Here is a 21026-nt window from a genome sequence, read left to right on the forward strand (position 1 = left end):
GTGCTCGTCGGCCACGCCCACCAGGATCCCGACCACGGCATCCTCACCATCGCCAGATCAGAGCCATTATTGCTCGGCATCGGAGGTGCCTACCTCGCTTCTACGACCTCTCCATTCTAGACAGCCCCATGGCGGAGATACTTGATCTAAGGAGAGGGCAACACTTCAACAGATCAGCATACATGGATCTACCTGATATACATTTTTCAGTATTTTCCAATATTTTCTACTCAGTATCATCTCGGAGTCTTACAGTTCTGTTCTTATAACTGTAGGACAATCAGTTTATTGTACTTTTTAGTCTCATTTAGTTGTTCTCTTTGATGAGACACCAACTTCAGATGTACTCTCAGTTTTGGTCTCATAGGCCACTATGGCCTCTTAGAGACGTTTATATATCATTTCATTTCATTTCATTTCTCTCTCTCTCTCTATCTCTCTCTCTCTCTCTCTCTATGTTGACTCTTCTTGCATCAAGAATTCCTATGCAATGCTTAGGGCTGAAAGAAGACTACCAAAGCTTTCGCATGTCACATGGAGAGACACACATCGTGTGGATACTGCAGATGACTCCCCGTTTTCCACAAGGAGGTATAATGAAGCAATCAACTTTGACTATATTATCAACGGCTCTCTTTGCTTTATTCGGTAGTGTCATGGGCCTTTTTTTTTCCCGGGGAAAAGATCCTTCTATTAGTTACTGAAAGAACAACTATGAAGGGCTAAAAACAGCCACGAAGGGCTAGATACAAACTTGCCTCATGTATAGGGTAGGAATCAAGTAATCAAAGGAGGGGAAAGAGACAGATCTCCTCCGGCTGGCCGCTCTCTGAGGAGAAGGCTATCTCATACAGGCGGAGAGGGGGGGGGGTGTGAACAACCACATAGGTGGTCTGCAGTGCCAAGTGGGGTCACCACCTCTATCAGTGAGAAAAGGGCCCAGCCACCAGAGCCTCAAGAAAGCTTCCCGCCGCTTCCGCATGCAGTCAGATCCACCTTGCGACTTCCCCCACTGGTCTCGGAGGGTATGTATGATATCTAGCCAAATGCTCTTGATAGACTGGTGGTGTCATGAGTCTTCACTGCATCAGCTGTTAAGGACAAAGTGACTTTGCAACTGTGCAGCAAAAGTATTCCTTACAATTGTAAATGGACCATTAAGACTAATGGATTCGTATATTGTTACTCTCATTCGACATGCAAATGTGAATCAAACGTATGAAGTCTTTACCAAGTATGCTTGTCAGGCAAGTGAGAACTAATTTTGAGAGTCTGAAATGACTAGGATGTAAATAAAGACAAGTGGAACTCTGGATTCTGTAGCACGGATCTTTGTTGAAAGGGGTATAGAATGCAATCATTTGCAGCTATTTGGTAATGCAGTTTTGCAGCTGTTTGGTAGTGCAGTTTTGCAGCCATTGGTGCATTTATTTAAGATATGCCAAGATGCCAAGGATCACAGGATTTAGGTATATGATCGTTAAGGAGAAAGTGGCTCAGAATCTTAAGTTGTAGTTTTCCTGAAACCGGCCTCTGATAGAAACCAGAGTGCGGTAGACTAGCAGTCACCCGTCCACTTGTAGTCTAGATATGAAAACAGAAAAGATTGGGGCTAGAGTGCCCAAATCTGAAAACAAAGCGACACCTGTTGGCCCCAAAGCTTGGCGCCCCTTGCGGTATTTCTTTATTCAATTCCAAAAGTATGACAGGCTGAGTACAATCAAAATCAGCCAAGAGATTACACCTGTATGTCCAATCTGACGGCCCACAATACCTCTTAGCACAGAGGATCCACGCACACAGATCTGTGTCTCAAAGCAACACATTGTGCCTCCCTCTGATCAGCCAAGACCACTAAGCAGGGCAGCCATGGGCATACATCTGGCATAACTCAAGCACATGATTCAACATCTCAGCTCATACATACATGTACTGTTCAACCTCTGTCTCCACTCTTGTCAATCTGCCATACCCCTCCTCTCACAAGGGGCCAGATAGCTCAAATCCGCAACAGACATAAAGCAGTAGAAAGAGAGATGGATGAACAGATGCGGAGCTTACCAAAATCAGCCCGTGGATCTGCACTGGAGGAAGTAACGGTACCAATCTGTACTTGCAGGCACTTGTTTCCACAACCCTGCTTCACACGTGTGTATGTACTTGTCTACCACCCTCCTTGTATCCACCTCAGTGCTGTACCGGTCTGTACAGTCCTGAAAAACAGCACTGTACCAGTACGTACTTGTTGGTACCTATCCGTACAAGACTGTACGGGCTGTACTTGCAGTAACGAGCAGTAACCCGCCTGTTGTCTGGATGCTAGTCGCCTGCGCCGCCTGCAACAGATGAGGCGCCTGCTCTCAGCTGTACCCGTCTGAACACAGTCCAGCGCTGCCTGCTCCAAAACTGTCCGTACACTGTACGGCAGTCGTACAGTGCTGTACGGCCTCTACCAGAACCAGCAGCCACATGTGATAGTCGCCTGGTACAGCAGATGTACACGCAGCCAACTGTGCGCAGCTAGTTCCAGAAGAGAGTACTTGCAGCAGCCTGTCCGTACAGGGCTGTACGGCTGGTTTGCACAGAGAAAACAGCAGCAGCACACCTTCTTTCAGTCGACGACTCCTCCTCTTGCTTTCCACGCAGCCCAACAGCACATAGGCTTCACGTTTTCCAAAAAGGAAGAGAGAGAGAGTGGAGAGAGAAGCTTACACTGCAAAAGTGGAGTTGCCCCCTCCCCATAATAATCCTAGGGCCCCCCCACTTTAATTGTTATTAAAGTTCCCTAGGGGCCACTAAGGCCTAGGGGCAACTTTAATAAAACATTAAAATTCTAATGTTCTAGTTCCCCCCTTCACACCTAGGGATGTCCACACATCAGTAACTCTGTCCGGGCACCCCCCATGTGAATCATTCAATATTTTGACTCCGCAACCACCATGCCCACACTCGTGCTGTTCCATTTTTCACAGGGCCATGACATACCCCCCTCTTGAAAAATGGCAAGCGTCCTCGATTGCATTCTGGTGATACAACAAAATATCCAAAGTGAAATATACAATATGGCAAGATCAGCATCCCAATCTCTCTAAGCCATGCACATGTATCAACATCATTCACTGCAAAACAATGGCGTAGTAATAGTCCAAGTTGTATACCACTGTGAACCATACATATCCACAAAATCCCATGTGACTAGTACACATATATCATAGAAGTCCCATAAACAGATGTATTGTCAGCCTCAGTACCTTCGGGTGAGATAAAAACTGCACCAAGCGACCTCTAGATGTCATTTGAGCCTGTCTGTATCAAGGGAGTGGAGGTGCTACCCCCCTCTTGAGCATCAGGTAATGCTCCAGACCCATGCTCTGCTGAACCTGAATGAGCCACAACAAGAGTCGGCTCTAACTCAAAGGCATCGAGATAAAGCTGCAAAACCTGAGGTGAATCTGTTAAGTCACCTTCCTCCATCCACTTCGCATCCATCGGTGAATAGTTCTTGAACTTCACAAGATAGCGACGGGAAACTTTACCTCGTACCTTCCTTTCTTATGTGCCAGTATCTGCTCTGGAATCAGAACCTCATCAAGTTCCTCAACTTCCGGCTGAGCCTCATCTGATACATCCTCAGGCACATCCCCACGGAAAGGTCTAAGGAGACTCACGTGAAAAGCATTGTGAATCCTCCAGTGATCTGGTAGCTTCACCCTGTAAATGCTTATCAGCATCTTGCAATATTCTACTCTCATAGGCTATCACATGTCCCTCTTGCATGAGAACTGCACCAATGCTACTTCCACATGCATCACACTGGACAACAAAAGCCTTTCGGAGGTCCGGTAACACCAATACTGGATCCGAAGTAAGCTTTTCTTTGAGCTTTTTGAATGTTGAAATTTCCCGATCAGCCCATCTAAACGAAGTTGCCTTCTTCGTCAAAGCATGAAGAGGCAAAGCAATTTCAGCAAAGTACCGTATGTAACGCCTGTAATAGGAACACAATCCTAGAAAGCTGCGTACATCATGCACAGTCCTCAAATCTGGCCAATTAAGAATTGCTTCCACTTTTGCTGGATCCATACGGACTCCATGCGGAGATACAATATGCCCCAAGAAATGTATCTCTTGCAAAAAGAACTCACTCTTCTTGCCATTAACAACCAGCCTATGGTTTCTGAGTTCTGCAAACACAATGGCCAAATGCCTTCTATGCTCTTCCTCAGTTTGTGAATGCACAATCATATCATCAAAGAATGTGCCCACAAACTCTCTATGAGGCCTGAAAATCCTGTCCATCATTCTGTTAAATGTGGCAGGCGCATTTGTCAAACCAAAGGGCATAACCAAGAACTCATACAACCCAAACGTGGTTCGGAATGCTGTCTTATGCACATCCTCGGGTCTAATGCGTATCTGATGATGCCCGCTTTTCAAGTCAATATGACTAAAGACTGTGGAGCCCTGTAAGCGGTCCAAAATGTCATCGATCCTCGGTATGGGGAATCGATTCTTGATGGTATTCTTGTTCAGCGCCCTGTAATCAATACACATGCGCCAAGAACCATCTTTCTTCTACACTAAGAGCACAGGTGAGCAAAAGGGTGATGAGCTAGGCTGTATCAACCCTTTATTCAAAAGCTCTTGCACCTGACTCAGAATCTCTTCCTGTTGGGCTGCACTAACACGGTACGGCGGTCTATTTGGTGGAGTACTACCAGGAATCAGATCAATGGCATGATCTTCTGGCCTCTCAGGAGGAAGTTCTCCTGGCAATGACTCGGAAAAACAATCTTGAAACCCACATAAGAAATCAGTCCTGTCCTTATCTAACATAGACAAATTAGACTTAGACTCATCATCCTGTGCATCCTTTGCATAAATCAAGTACGCGGAAAGATGCTTTTTCATTACTGATGAAATCGCCGAAGCGGATACAATAGGAACAGATTCCCCTTTGAGTTTTACATCCAATACATGTTCTTTCCCTCTATGAGTCAGAGTGATTTTCCTATTGTAAGTAATAGGCCTGTTTCCTTGGGGCAATGGTTATTATTCCATCCTTCGCATGCACCGAAGTACCCTGTGAGGGTTCACAATATCCACCACCGCATGTACTCTGTGGCACCATGGCATCCCCAACAAAACATCACAGCCATCAAGTGGCATGATAAAGAACTCTTCGCTGTCCACATAACCCTGCAAATGAAGCCGAAGCTTCCCAATGATAGGAGTAACGGGTTCTGCAAACCCTGGACAAGCCATATTAGCCTCATGTAACGGCCCCATCTCCTCTGCGCGAATCTCTACCTGCTCAGACAATGGCACTGCACGGTAAGAAGTCACTGGGAGTAAAGCTTCCCAAAACTTCTTGTTATAATCCTCCAAATTCTCATACTTTGAAGCATCCAATTTGTGCCATGCAGTCATAACATCCACCTTAAATGTAGATGTGAGCCATACGGAAGAGAAAACCTGTTTAAATTGGACCCAAGTGGTGGGTGCTATGCCCTGCAAAAGAAGAGTAGACCACCACTGCAAAGCATTGCCCTTGAGAAAAGTGGTAGCTTTCCTCACCTTAGAGGACTCTGTGTAATTCCCACCAGAAAAAGCAGCATCAAACTGCTGTAAAAAGGTAAGTGCTTTCAATTTATCTTTGGCCCCACTGAATGTATCAAACTTCACTTTAGCTCCCCCTTCCTTGTAATCCTTCGCCTTTCCCATAGGCGTTAGATTGTCATATGGAAGTGGTTTCGCAAGATTGCTGCCCCCAACATTCATACCCATCATTGGGTCAACATTTCCCACTCCCACACTAGGCATACCATACATTCCAGCCATGTTTCCAAACATTCCATTATGCATACCTGGCTACATACCACCAAACATATTGCCTTGCATCCCAGGTTGCATGCCCCCAAACATATTTCCTTGCATACCGGACTGCATACCACCATACATATTCCCCTGCATACCAGGCTGAAAATTAGCTCCAAAAGGCCCGTGCATATACCCATGCCTCCCTGAGGATAACCCCCAGTCATAGATTGGAACACCGAGCCACCACCAAAATAACTTGGATGCATATTCTGCTGAGGAATAGGTGGCTGTCCATAGAAGGAACTCTGAGAGTTTGCACCATAAGCATGCTGCATGTTCGGAAACTGGCCAAAAGATGGTTCCTGTGGGATGGCACCACTATGACCCTGTGGAAGATTCTTAGAACGAACCTCCTCCTTCTTTTTCTCGGGCTCTGTGCGGGATCTCATAAATTCAGCAAATCTCTCACTCTGTGTGAGCTGCATAAATACATCCATAACACTAGCCAAACGATCTTTGAACCGAGCATCATCATCCTCTTTACCATGTACATCCTCTGGCTGTGTTACATCCTCATAAGGCTCAACATCTGCAGCGTGTTCTCCTGCATGAATATCCTCAGATACATCTCTCTCAGGAGAAGTCTCTTGCTCTTCCTCTTCATGATAGAAATACTCATCCTCTGTATCAGACATGTTTGCTGAATTTTCAGCGATGGCTTTCTTCGAGGCAACCACGAGCTCACCCCCTTCAGAAAGTTGATGATTGGTCCCGGCAACGGAACCTTGAAACCGGCCTCTGATAGAAACCAGAGTGCGGTAGACTAGCAGTCACCCGTCCACTTGTAGTCTAGATATGAAAACAGAAAAGATTGGGGCTAGAGTGCCCAAATCTGAAAACAAAGCGACACCTGTTGGCCCCAAAGCTTGGCGCCCCTTGCGGTATTCCTTTATTCAATTCCAAAAGTATGAAAGGCTGAGTACAACCAAAATCAGCCAAGAGATTACACCTGTATGTCCAATCTGACGGCCCACAATACCTCTTAGCACAGAGGATCCACGCACACAGATCTGTGTCTCAAAGCAACACACTGTGCCTCCCTCTGATCAGCCAAGACCACTAAGCAGGGCAGCCATGGGCATACATCTGGCATAACTCAAGCACATGATTCAACATCTCAGCTCATACATACATGTACTGTTCAACCTCTGTCTCCACTCTTGTCAATCTGCCATACCCCTCCTCTCACAAGGGGCCAGATAACTCAAATCCGCAACAGACATAAAGCAGTAGAAAGAGAGATGGATGAACAGATGCGGAGCTTACCAAAATCAGCCCGTGGATCTGCACTGGAGGAAGTAACGGTACCAATCTGTACTTGCAGGCACTTGTTTCCACAACCCTGCTTCACACGTGTGTATGTACTTGTCTGTACCCTCCTCCTTGTATCCACCTCAGTGCTGTACCAGTCTGTACAGTCCTGAAAAACAGCACTGTACCAGTATGTACTTTTTGGTACCTGTCCGTACAAGACTGTACGGACTGTACCTGCGGTAACCAGCAGTAACCCGCCTGCTGTCTGGATGCTAGTCGCCTGCGCCGCCTGTAACAGATGAGGCGCCTGCACTCAGCTGTACCCGTTTGAACATAGTCCAGCGCTGCCTGCTCCAAAACTGTCTGTACACTGTACGGTAGTCGTACAGTGCTGTACGGCCTCTACCAGAACCAGCAGCCACATGTGATAAGTCGCCTGCTACAGTTGCCTGGTACAGCAGATGTACACGCAGCCAACTGTGCGCAGCTAGTTCCAGAAGAGAGTACTTGCAGCAGCCTGTCCGTACAGGGCTGTACGGCTGGTTTGCACAGAGAAAACAGCAGCAGCACACCTTCTTTCAGTCGACGACTCCTCCTCTTGCTTTCCACGCAGCCCAACAGCACATAGGCTTCACGTTTTCCAAAAAGGAAGAGAGAGAGAGAGTGGAGAGAGAAGCTTACACTGCAAAAGTGGAGTTGCCCCCTCCCCATAATAATCCTAGGGCCCCCCCACTTTAATTGTTATTAAAGTTCCCTAGGGGCCACTAAGGCCTAGGGGCAACTTTAATAAAACATTAAAATTCTAATGTTCTAGTTCCCCCCTTCACACCTAGGGATGTCCACACATCAGTAACTCTGTCCGGGCACCCCCCATGTGAATCATTCAATATTTTGACTCCGCAACCACCATGCCCACACTCGTGCTGTTCCATTTTCACAGGGCCATGACATTTCCACTTAATGTGATGGCCCAATCTGGCAAACCCTACACCTAGAAACAAGGTTGTAACCATGAAACCTTAGGAAATCTACCTACATGCAAAAACATGATGGAGGACACGATGAACTCCCAAAGATAGCAAGAAGAATCCTAGCATGGCATACTATGGTAATCCACCCAACCATATATATCCTAGGGGTCCTGGGCATCCAGTCTGTACCGTATTGGTCACGTATCAACTTCCCTTTGATTCATCATACCAAGAATGGGGATGTGTTCCCCATGCTCAAAAGAGCTGTGTTTCACGCTAAAGTGAGCCATGTTAGTCATGACAGTCCATGTGCCGGACAATAATGTGCGCTACGTGAAGTCAAGAAGACTTTGGGGGTCAAGGAGTCGTATAGTTGGGAAGGCTTTAGGGGTCAAGGAGACGGATGTGAAAGGACCTGGTATGGTTATGAGTTTCATCTTGGTAATAGCAAGATGACTACCCAAGCCGGGGCACACTTCATTCCTTTGTTGGAGAAGAGACGCAAGTATACTAGTGAAACTGGAATGTTTCTAAGATTTGTATTGATAACTTCATTCCTATCAAGGAGAAGTATGTTTGAAGAGATTTGACATGGTGTCAAGGATTGCATGTAGTAGTGACACATGTGAAAAAGTCTATTGAACATTTCTGCAGGGTTGGGAAGATATAGACCTACGTAGCATGGGATGTGTGTGCCAATTGTTATGTGTGTTGAAAGGAAACAAGGGACTCAAGAGGCTCAAGGAGAACCCTAGAGACATGGAATTGATTGCAAATGAGTTGATTGGCTTTGTAGCAGATTGAGTTAATTTTGAACTATGCTTGATTGCTACTGCAATGAAGAGGAGGACGATTGTGATATTGTACTCTTCGGGATTCTTCGTTTTTTGTGACATTAGGATCCTTGTGAGTTTGTCATCGAGGACTTTATGTACGCCAGTAAAGCATGAACATGTGGGTAAACCGTGGGGCCTAGTGGTGTTATAAGATTGCACATCATCACTTATGTGATTAAGTTTGAGTAGGCAACATTCATGGTGATGTGTAGCATGGGGGTACCAGTGGGGATAAGGGGCGCATGAGTATGGTGTGTGGCCGGGAAGGTACACATTGGATGCCCAAGTCATTGGTATATGGTTGGGTAAATTAATGTAGTATGCCATGCTAGGGTATCTCTGGGAGTTCATCTTCTCCTCCATCATATTTTTGCATGTAGGCAGGTTTCCTAGGGTTTCATGGTTAGGACCTTGCATGTTGTTTCTAGGTTTAGGTTTGCTGGATTGGGCCATTACAGCATCCAGGTGAATGTCTTGGAATGCTTGTGCAGCCTGGCTGCAAGCATCATTTGGGCCTAAGGGCCCTTGGTTTCAAGCATAATTGTGAAACAAGAAGTCTTTAATGTTATATAGTAAATATGAAAAGTAAAATTGTGAGATATATTAGAAATGAGGGAAAAAGTTGAGAGAAATAGAGGTTATGCCATCGTTTGTCTATTCATGTGTAGGCTGAACTTCAAGTTTCTTATCGTGTATTTGATCAGCCATTGATGTGCAGGATGAGCCTCATGGCTCCTTGTCATGTAACTGGGGAGACGTTCATGTGGGCTGAATCTCATGTATCCTGGCAATGTAGGAGTCAGCTAATCATGCAAAGGCTGAACCTTGTGTTCTCTTGTATCCAGTCAGTCAATCATGTGCAAGCTGATACCAATGTATCCTTGTCATGCAAGAAAACCATAATCTAAGCAAGATATCACATCAGGTGGTACCTAGATCAAGAAGCATCACTCAAGTCTTGTCTTGAGCCTAGTTTCTCTCCTTTCGGGACTATATGATATGTCATGCTTGGGACAATTGTTTTTTTCTTGCATGGTTTGTGCTTAGTTTTCTTGTCAAGCTATTATTTAGCTAAAGTGTGTGGCCTCCATCACATGGGTATTTAAGGTTACAAGAATGTGTGTCCTTTGCAAGCCAGCAAGCACAAAAGACCTTTTGAGGGAGGGATTAGAAGCCCCTGAAGGGAGGGTAATATCCTGGTTATAATGAGGACTGTAGGTGGGATAAACCTGGAGAGAGGATAATATCCTTGGCTATAGTGAAGACAGTAGGTGGGACCTCATTTCATGTCTTGTAATCTTCATGTCGTTCATGTCTTGTCTTGTCATGCATTCAGATCATCAGGTTGCTAAATATGTTTGCAGTCATACACAGTTGCATTCCGTACTTGTATTCAACCCTGCGATTTGTACAATACTTGGTCTACCACTTGCGTACTGTATGCCGTACAAAATGCACAAGCTTTTATGTTTCTTGTTAGTCCTAGACATTATTAGGCAGCCCCTATGCTTTATCTTCGCATCCCGTAGGCTTTCTGATGCAACTTGTAAGTATTATAGCCAATTGTCTAAAATATATCATATTCCTTATATATACTATTCAAAACTACTTGCATCATACCCATATTGTATGTACGGTACCTAACCTTTCTAACCACCTTGGTCATACCATGAGGTTAGCTATGGCTTTATGTGAAGAGCTTGTTCTACTGATGGTGATCATGTCATGTCTTGAGTTGTGCTTACAGTGTTCTTGTATTAGGCAGTATGGGAAGGTGTTGATGATATAACACCTAATCACTCTCAGTCGTGCTGTGTTACTGATGGTGATCATGCCATGTCTTGAGTTGTGCTTACAATGATCCAGTATTAAGCAGTATGGGACAGTGTTGAAAATAACACCTAACTACTCTCAGTGGTGCTATGAACTTGTCATTTAATTGTTGTCTTTGGGTCGATCTTGTCAAGAGCTTCAAATTGATACCCAATATGTCATGCCAAACTTGTTGAGTAGTCAGCACGCCAGTGAATGTGTCATGTCAGCTGTCAAATGTGGCATCATGTGATGCAAGGGATAAATAAGCAAGAGTTGCTAGTGCAGGGTTAAAAATCAAGTAATCGTTTGACAAATTAAAAGGGTAAGCATCTCTGATTTAGTGTCAAAAGTCAAATGGCCCCTTTGACTAATCAAGTGTTGAAGTATGTGTGATACAAGCCACCTCCTTAGAGGAGGTTACGGCTTGCTATGAAAAGGGCTCATAGTCCCTCATTTATATTCTTGTTCGAGTTTTCAGAATTCGTGTCTCTCATGTGCCTTGTACTACTGAAAGTTGTTCCACGATTGGCATCCCTTCATGTTATCACATTTTCTATTGTGATCTTGCGCGTAGTCTTGGCTTATAACCCTAAATTTGTAGCCTGTTTTTTTCTACAAATGAGATCCTTCAAGGGGTTGGTTGCAAGAAGCAAGGAAAGATCAGAGAGATGTTAAAGCACTTTCTAAATATGGCTTGGCCAAAAGGTCTACAACTCTTGCACATAGGCAATGAACTTTGCAAGTTTTTGTGAGGAATCTTCTCTAGGTGCTGTTTTTCTGTAAAATATGGATCCTACATTTTGAAATCAAGGTTTTGTTTGTGGATTGTTATTTCAGGTATTGCAGGATGGTGTGCTTGGATCAGATGATAATAGCTTTTTGATGCAGCTATTGCGTCCACACCAAGGTGAAATGATTCAGGATGGTGCAGAGCAATGGCAACCTCCAGGGATGACGTTTTCAGACCTTAGGATGAGTGCAGAACAAGATGGGATTTGTGACCAGGTTACCATGCGAAGAAGGGTCGACCTTCTACAACATCTTTTACACCGTAGATTTGTAGTTGAAGAAGATCAGCATCGACCACAAGAGGTGCAGTGCCAGCTTTTCTTTGCTTAGCTTCTTGTATGCCTCAAAAATGTGTGGATTTCCAGTCTTTTAACCGGACTAGTAAGTGAAAATGCAAACTTTAATCTTCTGTGAAAAGATAGAAATAGGCTCAAAGCACTCTTGTTTTTGTGGACTTTCTTTGAGGTGTGCACGGGACTCGTTAATTGCCAACAAGCAGCATGAAAAAGGGGGTCTTTACTTTCACCAATTATTTTATTTGTTACAATGTACAATGTATTGTAGCTATGGACAGAACAGAAGCTCACATAGAGCTTACGTGAAAGTTCATAAAACTGCACACCCATTTTTCAAGTTTGAGGTGCAGTCGTACAGGCTCTGGATCAAGGGTATGGACAGGGGTGCATATATATGCATGCACACGACAGGTGATATAACATGTCTCAGATTGTGGCACGTGGATGTGAGCAGGTTTGTGCACTTACACATATGCATGTGTGGGTATGCACATTTAGTTTGGTATTATCTGTTTAGGAATTGGGAAATGTGCCTTGGCTTGTCTTTTATTACTGGGAAGGTTTCTCTGTACTTTATGGCTGTTAAGAGGAAGTTGTGGTATACATAAGAATTATCAGTAAGATATTATTGAGAAGGAAAAGTTGTTGGATTTGGACTGCAGTCAGGTGGGTTCAGCTTTTTGCAACGAGCATTGCAATATCTTATACGTCTTTCATCACCTGCCAGAAGCAGTTTGGCTTTTGAAGGTATGTTTCCGAGTCATGAAGACATTGTGATGTGTTATTTTTAAAGACAAGGGGTTCTTTTTTTCTCTGAATTTTATTGTTATGGCTGCTGGTGGACTTTCATTTACGTCTTCCATGGGTTGCAGCCAGTGCTTTAGCCAAGTAGTATTGGCCCAGCCTATCTCTTTAAGAGGGGTACTTTTTAATGGTGTCTGGACTGAAACAAAACATATACATCTTGGGCTGTGGCCTTGTCGTCTTTGTGTGGACTCCTTAGCCTCCTGGATTTTAAGGCCTCCCTCTATCACATTTTCCTATCATACCTCTAGTGTGCCAAAGACTGACTATGTATATCCAAAGCTCCTGGTTTGCTGGTTGACTTCATTTTTCTGTTACAGGCTCAAGTTGTACGGCAAGAGTAATGTCATGACTGTGCAATGAAAACCGCCTTCTCACCATAAAGCTAGGAAGAATTGAGAAGGTTCTGAAAAGTTGAAAGATTACCATGTCTAATCTGCCATGGGGACCATTAGAAAAGTGAGCAAACCACATCCCTCATCCACGCCATGGACTGCCAAGAGAATATTTTGCCTAGTAAACACGCCTAGCTAGTGTGGGGGGGTCGAGTTTGGGATAGGGGTCATCCACTCTTGGGGAATAGCAGAGTCGATGTCGAGGTTGTGTCTGTCTCTACCCTGGATCCTAGCCATGCCTCTCTCCTTAGCCTTCGAGGGAAGCTGTCTGTGTGCAAGCCAATCTCCAAGGGACCTGGCAGGTCCTATGCTCAACGCTCCCCATGATACATGAGGTCGGGCCCCCAACATATGGCCATTGGGTAAACGGATCAGGGGGTTCCAGATCAGGGGCTGCCAAAGATGCTCCTCCGACGCTACCGAAGCTAATTGCCTAAGGGCTGTCCTGAGGTGATCCCAAGCTCGGAGTAGGTTGGCTGCAAATTTGTCCTCAAAAGTTGGGCTAAATCCGCCCTCCTCTCCTCGATGGATCTGATCTCCATACGGACGGCAGCAAGCTGTCTCAATCCACGGGCTATCGGGGGAACTCTCCTGAAGACGCTGGCAGGTCCTGTGCTCAACGCTTCCCATGATACAAACCACATCCCTCATCCATGCCATGGAGTGCCAAGAGAATATCATGCCTAGTAAACATGCCTAGCCAGTGTGGGGGGGTCAGTTTGGGATAGGGGTCAGCCACTCTTGGGGAATAACAGAGTGGATGTTGAGGTTGTGTCTATCTCTGCCTCTCTCCTGAGCCTCCGGGGGAACCTGTTTGGGGGCAAGCCAATCTCCAAAGGACTTGGCAGGTCCTATGCTCAACGCTCCCCATGATACATGAGGTCGGGCCCCCAACATATGGCCATTGTGTAAACGGATCAGGGGGTTCCAGATCAAGGGCTGCCAAAGACGCTCCTCCGACGCTACCGAAGCTAACTGCCTAAGGGCCGGCTTGAGGTGATCCCAAGCTCAGAGTAGGCTGGCTGCAAATTTGTCCCCAAAAGCTAGGCTAAATCCACCCTCCTCTCCTCGATGGATCTAATCTTCATACGGGCGGCAGCAAGCTGTCTCTCAATCCACGGGCTATCAGGGGAACTCTCCTGAAGATGTTGTAGAGAAGCAAGACGCAGCAGAGTTGTCCGCGGTCAGGTCTTGGTGCTCGGCTACCTGAGAGCGTGCCTCTCTCTCTCTGCCCCTTGGTGATGATCTGAGTTGGGACCGCCGGGGGGGGGGCACCTCCTTGTTTGGTGCCAAGGGCAAGCTTTGGTGAGGTGTCCCGTCTGGCTACAAATGAAGCACTGGCCGGGAAGGCCTGAGTACTCCACTCTTTGTAGGATGGGGTCTCCTCGAAGGCAAGGAAGGGATATGACGTGAGGCACTGTCTCCAGCGAGGCAATATAGATGCGAAGGGATGGAATCCTGGCCGCCCGTGCAAGGGACGAAGCGATAGTGTGTTGGGGGGGGGGGGATTCCATCACTCTCCCAATGGCTCTACCAATCACTGGGAGAAGAGGAGGGTATTCCTTCTTGAGGCATGGGAAGTGACTGTCTCACGGGAAAGCCTGAAACGCTAGCCAGTGGTGGGTTGGATGCGGAGTCAAAGCCGTGCTACCACCTCGCAAAGGCCTGGGCTGTATGCAATGCGGAGGGGCTTAGTTGCATGACTCGATCTGATGCCGCTTGCGTGTTGTCACGTGGACACCCATCAGGTGTACAAGTGGCATGGCATCATTAAGCATCCATAAACATTAAGCAAGACATTTAAGCATTATTCAGGCATTTTTCAGCATTTGCAAACATGTGTTTGGGGCTGTTTCAGCACCAACATCAGTACATTAGCCATCTTCAGCACACAAAGGCATTTAGAGCATTTATTAGCATCAGGTCGGGTCTTGTTGGAACCAGCTGACAGCTTGGTCAGCAGCTGACAGCAGTTAAAGAGCATTTATTGAATATTTGCCAGTCGTGGAGCATTAGACAGGCTGGCCGACAGCAGTAGACTGCCCGACCAACAGCAGCACACCATATATATAGAAGCGCAGCATATTCAGTCCATCATTGCAGCTTCTCTTCAGCGTTTCTTTCCTAGGAGACAAGGGAAGTCAGTGGGACAGCAGTTTACTCAGCATATAGTCATCTAATCAGCATATTCAGCAGTATTCAGTCATCCTCCTCCTCCTACATCGAGGGAAGCCGGCAGCCAATTGGTGGACCTCAGCATTGGAGCAAGGAACAATCCTCATCATCAGCATTAAGCCTATCCCTCTCATCCTGAGAAGGATCTTCATCTAGGATAGCATCATAGATCTATTTAGATCTCATTGTAACCCATTCATCTAATATAGCTGCATTGCCACTAATTGTCTATCTCTTAAGCATCATTTAGTAAAGTTTAGTTAGCCTAAGGTTGTGATTACTACGATCAATCCCTCGCATGTCACATTGGTATTAGAGCATTACAGGGTAACCAGCCTTAGATCATTTTCATTCCATCATTCATTTAGTCAGTCATCATGTTAATCGCTTCCGCACAGTTAAACTCAGTTCTCAAAATCTTGCAGGCCATCCTTAGGGATTTCCCCTTAGGCATGCATTAGTAACCCATCCACCTGCATTCTTGCACAGCATATAGGGTTGCACATGGCTTGCATAGCAGTCATCCTAGCAGTAAGTCTTGCATCTGCAAGGCTTTTAAGCATTATTCAGGCATTTTTCAGCATATGCAAACATGTGTTTGGGGCTGTTTCAGCACCAACATCAGTACATTAGCCATCTTCAGTACACAAAGGCATTTAGAGCATGTATTAGCATCAGGTCCGGTACTATTGGAACCAGGTGATAGCAGTTAAAGAGCATTTATTGAATATTTGCCAGTCGTGGAGCATTAGACAGGCTGGCCAACAGCAGTAGACTGCCCGACCAACAGCAGCACACCATATATATAGAAGCGCAGCATATTCAGTCCATCATCTCAGCTTTTCTTCAGCGTTTCTTTCCTAGGAGACAAGGGAAGTCAGTGGGACAACAGTTTACTATTCAGCAATATTCAGTCATCCTCCTCCTCCTACATCGAGGGAAGCCGACAGCCGATTGGTGGACCTCAGCATTGGAGCAAGGAACAGTCCTCATCATCAGCATTAAGCCTATCCCTCTCATCCCGAGAAGGATCTTCATCTAGGACAACATCATAGATCTATTTAGATATCATTGTAACCCAGTCATCTAATATAGCTGCATTGCATTGCATTGACACTAATTGTCTCTCTTAAGCATCATTAAGTAAAGTTTAGTTAGCCTAAGGTTGTGATTACTACGATCAATCCCTCTCATGTTACACATCTCAAATTCAACCTGGTAGTAGCTGCACCCCAAAGGATGAATGTCTGTGATCTTTGTAGGCACTCCAAGGAGGCTAGCTTGGAGAAGATCTCTGAGTTGTCAGTGCGTAGGGTGGCTACCGACAATCTTGCATACCAGAGTGGAGGCCTCTAAATATGCAAAGGTCGTAGTGAGGAGCTGGAGGTCCGCTTCAAAGAAAGATAGGCAAGGAATGGCGGCCTCGGTCGGCGGGGATGACGGAGCTGCTGCCATGGAGTCCTTCTAAGGGGTGAAGACCAGAAGGGGCCAAGGCTTGCCAAAAGAGAAATACCCAAGAACAAAGAATTCGCTTGAAGGAACGGAGGGAAAGGGAAGACGCAACTGAGAGGGAAATGGGGCGCGTGCGGGGGCGCGGGCGGGGGGGGGGGGGGGGGGGGGGGGGGTTTGTGGCATTGTTTGAGGGAGCAGCTTGCAGCTCAACGCGACTTACTTAGGTTTGTACTTGGATGAGTGCAATATTGTCTCGAACTTTTTTTTTTGTCTGATGGAGTGGCAGAAAACATTGACTTTTCTTACGGTACTTTTGCAGTTCAGCAGTTTCAGACAAGGTGCCCTTGTCTTGCCCTTCTTGTTCTTTTGGTCTAGTTTCAACTTTTGTCTAGTTTTTGTAGGCTTCAAGCTAGAAGCTTATGGTGCTTGCATGTAATTGCTCTTGTCAGGGTCGACCACAATCTCGTTACACTTAAACCATTAATACCATAAACAAGATAGTATATGACACAACACAAAGCAAAGATAGCACAACTGAATAAAGCAAATTCACTATGCTGAAAATGGTGACACCTGCACTGGGGCTGGAATGGGCCGACCCTCCCCTCGATAATATTTTATATTTAAAGAGTATTTGAATGTACAAGATTCATGGGCACATTGTATCAGATTTTCAATACAAATGACATGAAAAACAGGTACCAAACAGTGGCTCGGTGTCGATGTAGACTCGATATCCACCTCCAAGGAAGAGCTCCACGTTGACCAAGCTCCAGCATCACGCCCTTCCCATAGTACCCTCCACAGGCCTCCGAGAAAAGCATGTGAGCACCAGGACCAAGCGGTAGTAGACCAGAGCATGTGCACATGGTTGGCAACCGAAGTGCTCCACACAAGTCTTCGTCTTCACGTATGTGTGTCGAGGCCATGGCCATAGGTAAGAGCCCCCAATCAGAAGATCACCAGGGTTCTCTCTCTCTCTCTCTCTCTCTCTCTCTCTCTCTCTCTCTCTCCCCGACCAACATCAGCAAAGCGAGCGGAAACAGATGGTTGTAGTCTTCACCTGTGCACGCCCATTGGACGATGGGAGGTGCACAAGAGTGATAGAAGGCACCGGGCAGATCTTCATAGTTAGCGACTCCACAAGAACAGCCGGTACAGTCCACGTGTGACCACAGAAGTACAGCCTCTAGACAACGGCGATGTCAGTAGTCATATTCATACGTGTGGTTTTCAACAGCAGAATCTGCCATGCGTTGACCCTGTCATCATTATATTGCCTTATTGCAAACACATGGAAAAACACTTGCATACTTGCACTTGACCTTTATCTGGGCACTAAGAAGATGTTTTGTCTTTGCTACCACATTTGAAGCACTTCCCTTGATGCATATATTTTTCCCTTTGCTTTAGTTTCAGCCCACAGCTACCTTTTGTACCCACTCTTCTTCTTGGACTTAGCTTTAGCTTTAGACCCCTTATTGGCATCATTTACATCCCTTTTTAGTGGCTGTCCACCAGTTTGCTGGTTTTGGACAGCTTTGTCCTTCCCCTTTTTCATGTGTTCATCCTTGTCACTTTCTATCAACTTCTCTTGTAATTGCTCTGTGGCAATAGATGCTGAAATAAGCTCTTGTAAAATGCGTTTGGGCAAACCGAATCGATAGAAGGCCGGACTCGAACTTCCTTTTCTTCTCCTCATCATTAATGGTCATTAAAAAAGAGACTTCCAAAAGTAGTACCTTCCAGAATTTGGCCACATATGCATGTACCTTTTCCCCATCATTTTGCTTTAACCAATACCACTTCTTTCTAATGTTGTTCATGGCATTCGAAAGGCAAAAATTGAGCATAGAACTTGGTTTTAAATTCAGCCTAAGTGCTCACAGGAGTACCCGAGAGCTTTTCTGACAACCACCACCAATGGGCAGTTGATCCTTTTAGATATGCAGATTTTAGCCTTTGAGAGGCTGCTGTGGGCTCAAGAAAATCTACCACATGCATTTAGTGCTCGATCACAAACTCTGAGGAGAGGTGGACTCAAAAAAGAGAGAAAGAAGAAAGGAAGTAATATCAATGTCCACAGAAGGCCAAACATGAGACAAATACATAATTGAAAGACCATGTTGGTCTTGAGCTAAATCTATGGTCCAAAAAGGAAAACATACACGAAAGCATCCTACTAATCTACTAATGAATTTGCAATGTCAAGTAGTATCAAGTACAATCACCTTTGCTAAAAATCAACTAGTACTATTTTTTTGGGGGTTTCGTCTCCATTTTTTTTTTGGGTTTCCGGAAATCCTCAATGAGCGCTCTACGTTCATGATAGACTGCCCACTTGCCTTCTTTCTGCGCGTGCGCGTGTGTGTGTGTGTGTGAGAGAGAGAGAGAGAGAGAGAGAGAGAGAGAGAGAGAGTTTGTTTTTCTCACACGATGCAATCTTTTTAGGACATTGTAATGAGGAGAGCAGCATGGAACAGGGACACGTTGTGAGATGCTCGTATAGCAGGCTTACAGTGGCAGAGGCAACTCCGGAAAAAGAGCTTGTTGGCTTGTGGAGTGGAATTTATGGTCCACATGGTGTTGAAATTATCAATGTCACACAGACTTACGAAGGGATATCTGGAACCAAGGTTCTAGGTGTGTAAGCTAATCATGAACATCATTGCAATTTTTGAGTTGGTACAATCACCAAGAAGTTTAACCTTTGCAATCTATAGTCCATAGTGGCTTACATATGTATTGCAATAAACTATCATGATATAGGTGATCCAAATGTTCCTTGTGGTCAAGTATCTTTCAGAGTGAGCCTCTCTTTGGAGACATTGGAGGTTCCTGTGGAGTTGCAACAAATAGTTGATCTTCAATTGAGAACTGGTTTTCAACAGTTCAAAATTGTGAAACTGTAAGCAGATTAATCAAAACCGATCAACTTGTCATACAAGTTTATTTGCATTTTGCACAAGTCATTTGGGTGCATCTGTGCAGGTACAAGGGCCATGGGCGTATCGCCGGCCATAACTTTCGGAATCCGTTATGGGTGCCTGGTCATCTACTTGTAAGCGAAGGTGGGCAAATAGCTTTTCTATGGGAGGATGTCAATTTTGTGGTGCCTTTTGAGAAGCTGAATTTGGCAGCATTGTACCAATCTCAAGAGCGGCTGGCAAGATCTTGTAAATGAAGGTGATGACAGCTGTCAACTATTACATAGAATTTTAGATGATAGCCTCATTCACATGCATGCGTACCTTCATAGATTACATTGTAGTGATGCTAAAGCTGTGTATGTTTTATTTGTTTGCAAGGTGTATGTGGTTTGAAGTTTCTTGTAGAATCATGGCTTTATATGATGATTTTACCGGAATAATGGTTTTATGTGGAATAATTCTTCAATAAGAAACGTTATTGCACCTTGTGTTATGACTTTCATGTGCACAACTCTGCATTCATGCACAACGGTACTGAGCATGTGAACCTCGTTAGGAAAGCTTATTATTTAATGCTTTGTGAATGTTTGGAATATGGTCTGCAGTTGCAACAAGTTTCAATGTTAACAGATTGGTATCCAAAGAGTGGTGGTTCTACTATTTCTTGATTGATCTTGACATGAAAAGCTTGTGTTAGTGTTCCTTGTATGCTGGCTCATAGATATACATCCACTTGAATAGACATAAGAACAATTCCATGTTGCCTGAGAGGATTTGTGAACTTGTTTTGGAAAATTCTTATTTACAGCTAGAACTGAACAATCTGTATGTATAATGCCTAGGTACCAATTCTCAACATCAACTCACACATCAATGCAGCCATGCCATTTTTTTGCTTGAACTCTCAGTTCTTTTGAATAGCATCTTCCAAGGGTGGATTGAAAAGATCTTGGCCTCGCTTAATGTACATGTCTATTGATGAGAGCTTATCAAATTTAAGTATTTGAAGCTGTTTCCAAATTGTGGAAAGGGTGATAAATTATGTGGTAGTCCAGCTTTCCAGTGAATTGGAAATTGCAAGTAGAGCCCCAAACATGCAATGCATCTTAGTAGGGTCCAAAAACATGCATGCACTGACAGGGGGTCCAAGCCAGTTATTTATTCTCTCTCTCTCTCTCTCTCTTTCTAGGCTTCACCTATGCAGATTGCTCAAGTGGGCAGGTGGGATGAGGTCTTCCTCATGTGGATGCGTTCAGTCTGGCCAGGTTCCCACATATTATCCTGCGGTAAGTTTTTCCACAAGAGAAACCTGCTTATGCACTAGACTTGTTGCAGGATGGACAGCCGTCATCAGTTGCCATATGCCCCTTTGTTAGCAGATATTGTGGAGTTTGCTCAACTGGGAGATATCCTCTTGTTGGGTGACTTT

General features: G+C 45.1%; 1 protein-coding gene across 3 annotated transcripts in view; it reads left to right on the plus strand.

Moving 5' to 3' along the window:
* Window positions 1–20740, plus strand: part of LOC147642364 (putative F-box protein At5g39460) — a 53296-nt gene extending 32556 nt beyond the window's left edge. Inside the window, exons 4-9 of one of the 3 annotated variants that reach the window (XM_086805682.1) lie at window positions 11594–11848; window positions 12504–12588; window positions 19119–19310; window positions 19437–19575; window positions 19659–19853; window positions 20440–20740. In XM_086805682.1, the coding sequence (XP_086661808.1) occupies window positions 11594–11848; window positions 12504–12588; window positions 19119–19310; window positions 19437–19575; window positions 19659–19851 (864 nt within the window). In that variant the 3' untranslated portion in view covers window positions 19852–19853; window positions 20440–20740. Of the gene's footprint in view, window positions 1–11593; window positions 11849–12503; window positions 12589–19118; window positions 19311–19436; window positions 19576–19658; window positions 20086–20439 lie in introns of those variants that run through there. The other 2 variants (XM_086805678.1, XM_086805675.1) reach the window with 2 other exon arrangements.
* Window positions 20741–21026: the final 286 nt, after the last annotated feature.

Source organism: Cibotium barometz, chromosome 1 (genome assembly GCF_041138505.1).
Source record: "Cibotium barometz isolate CiBa-2024 chromosome 1, ASM4113850v1, whole genome shotgun sequence".
NCBI classification, from domain to species: Eukaryota; Viridiplantae; Streptophyta; class Polypodiopsida; order Cyatheales; family Cibotiaceae; genus Cibotium; species Cibotium barometz.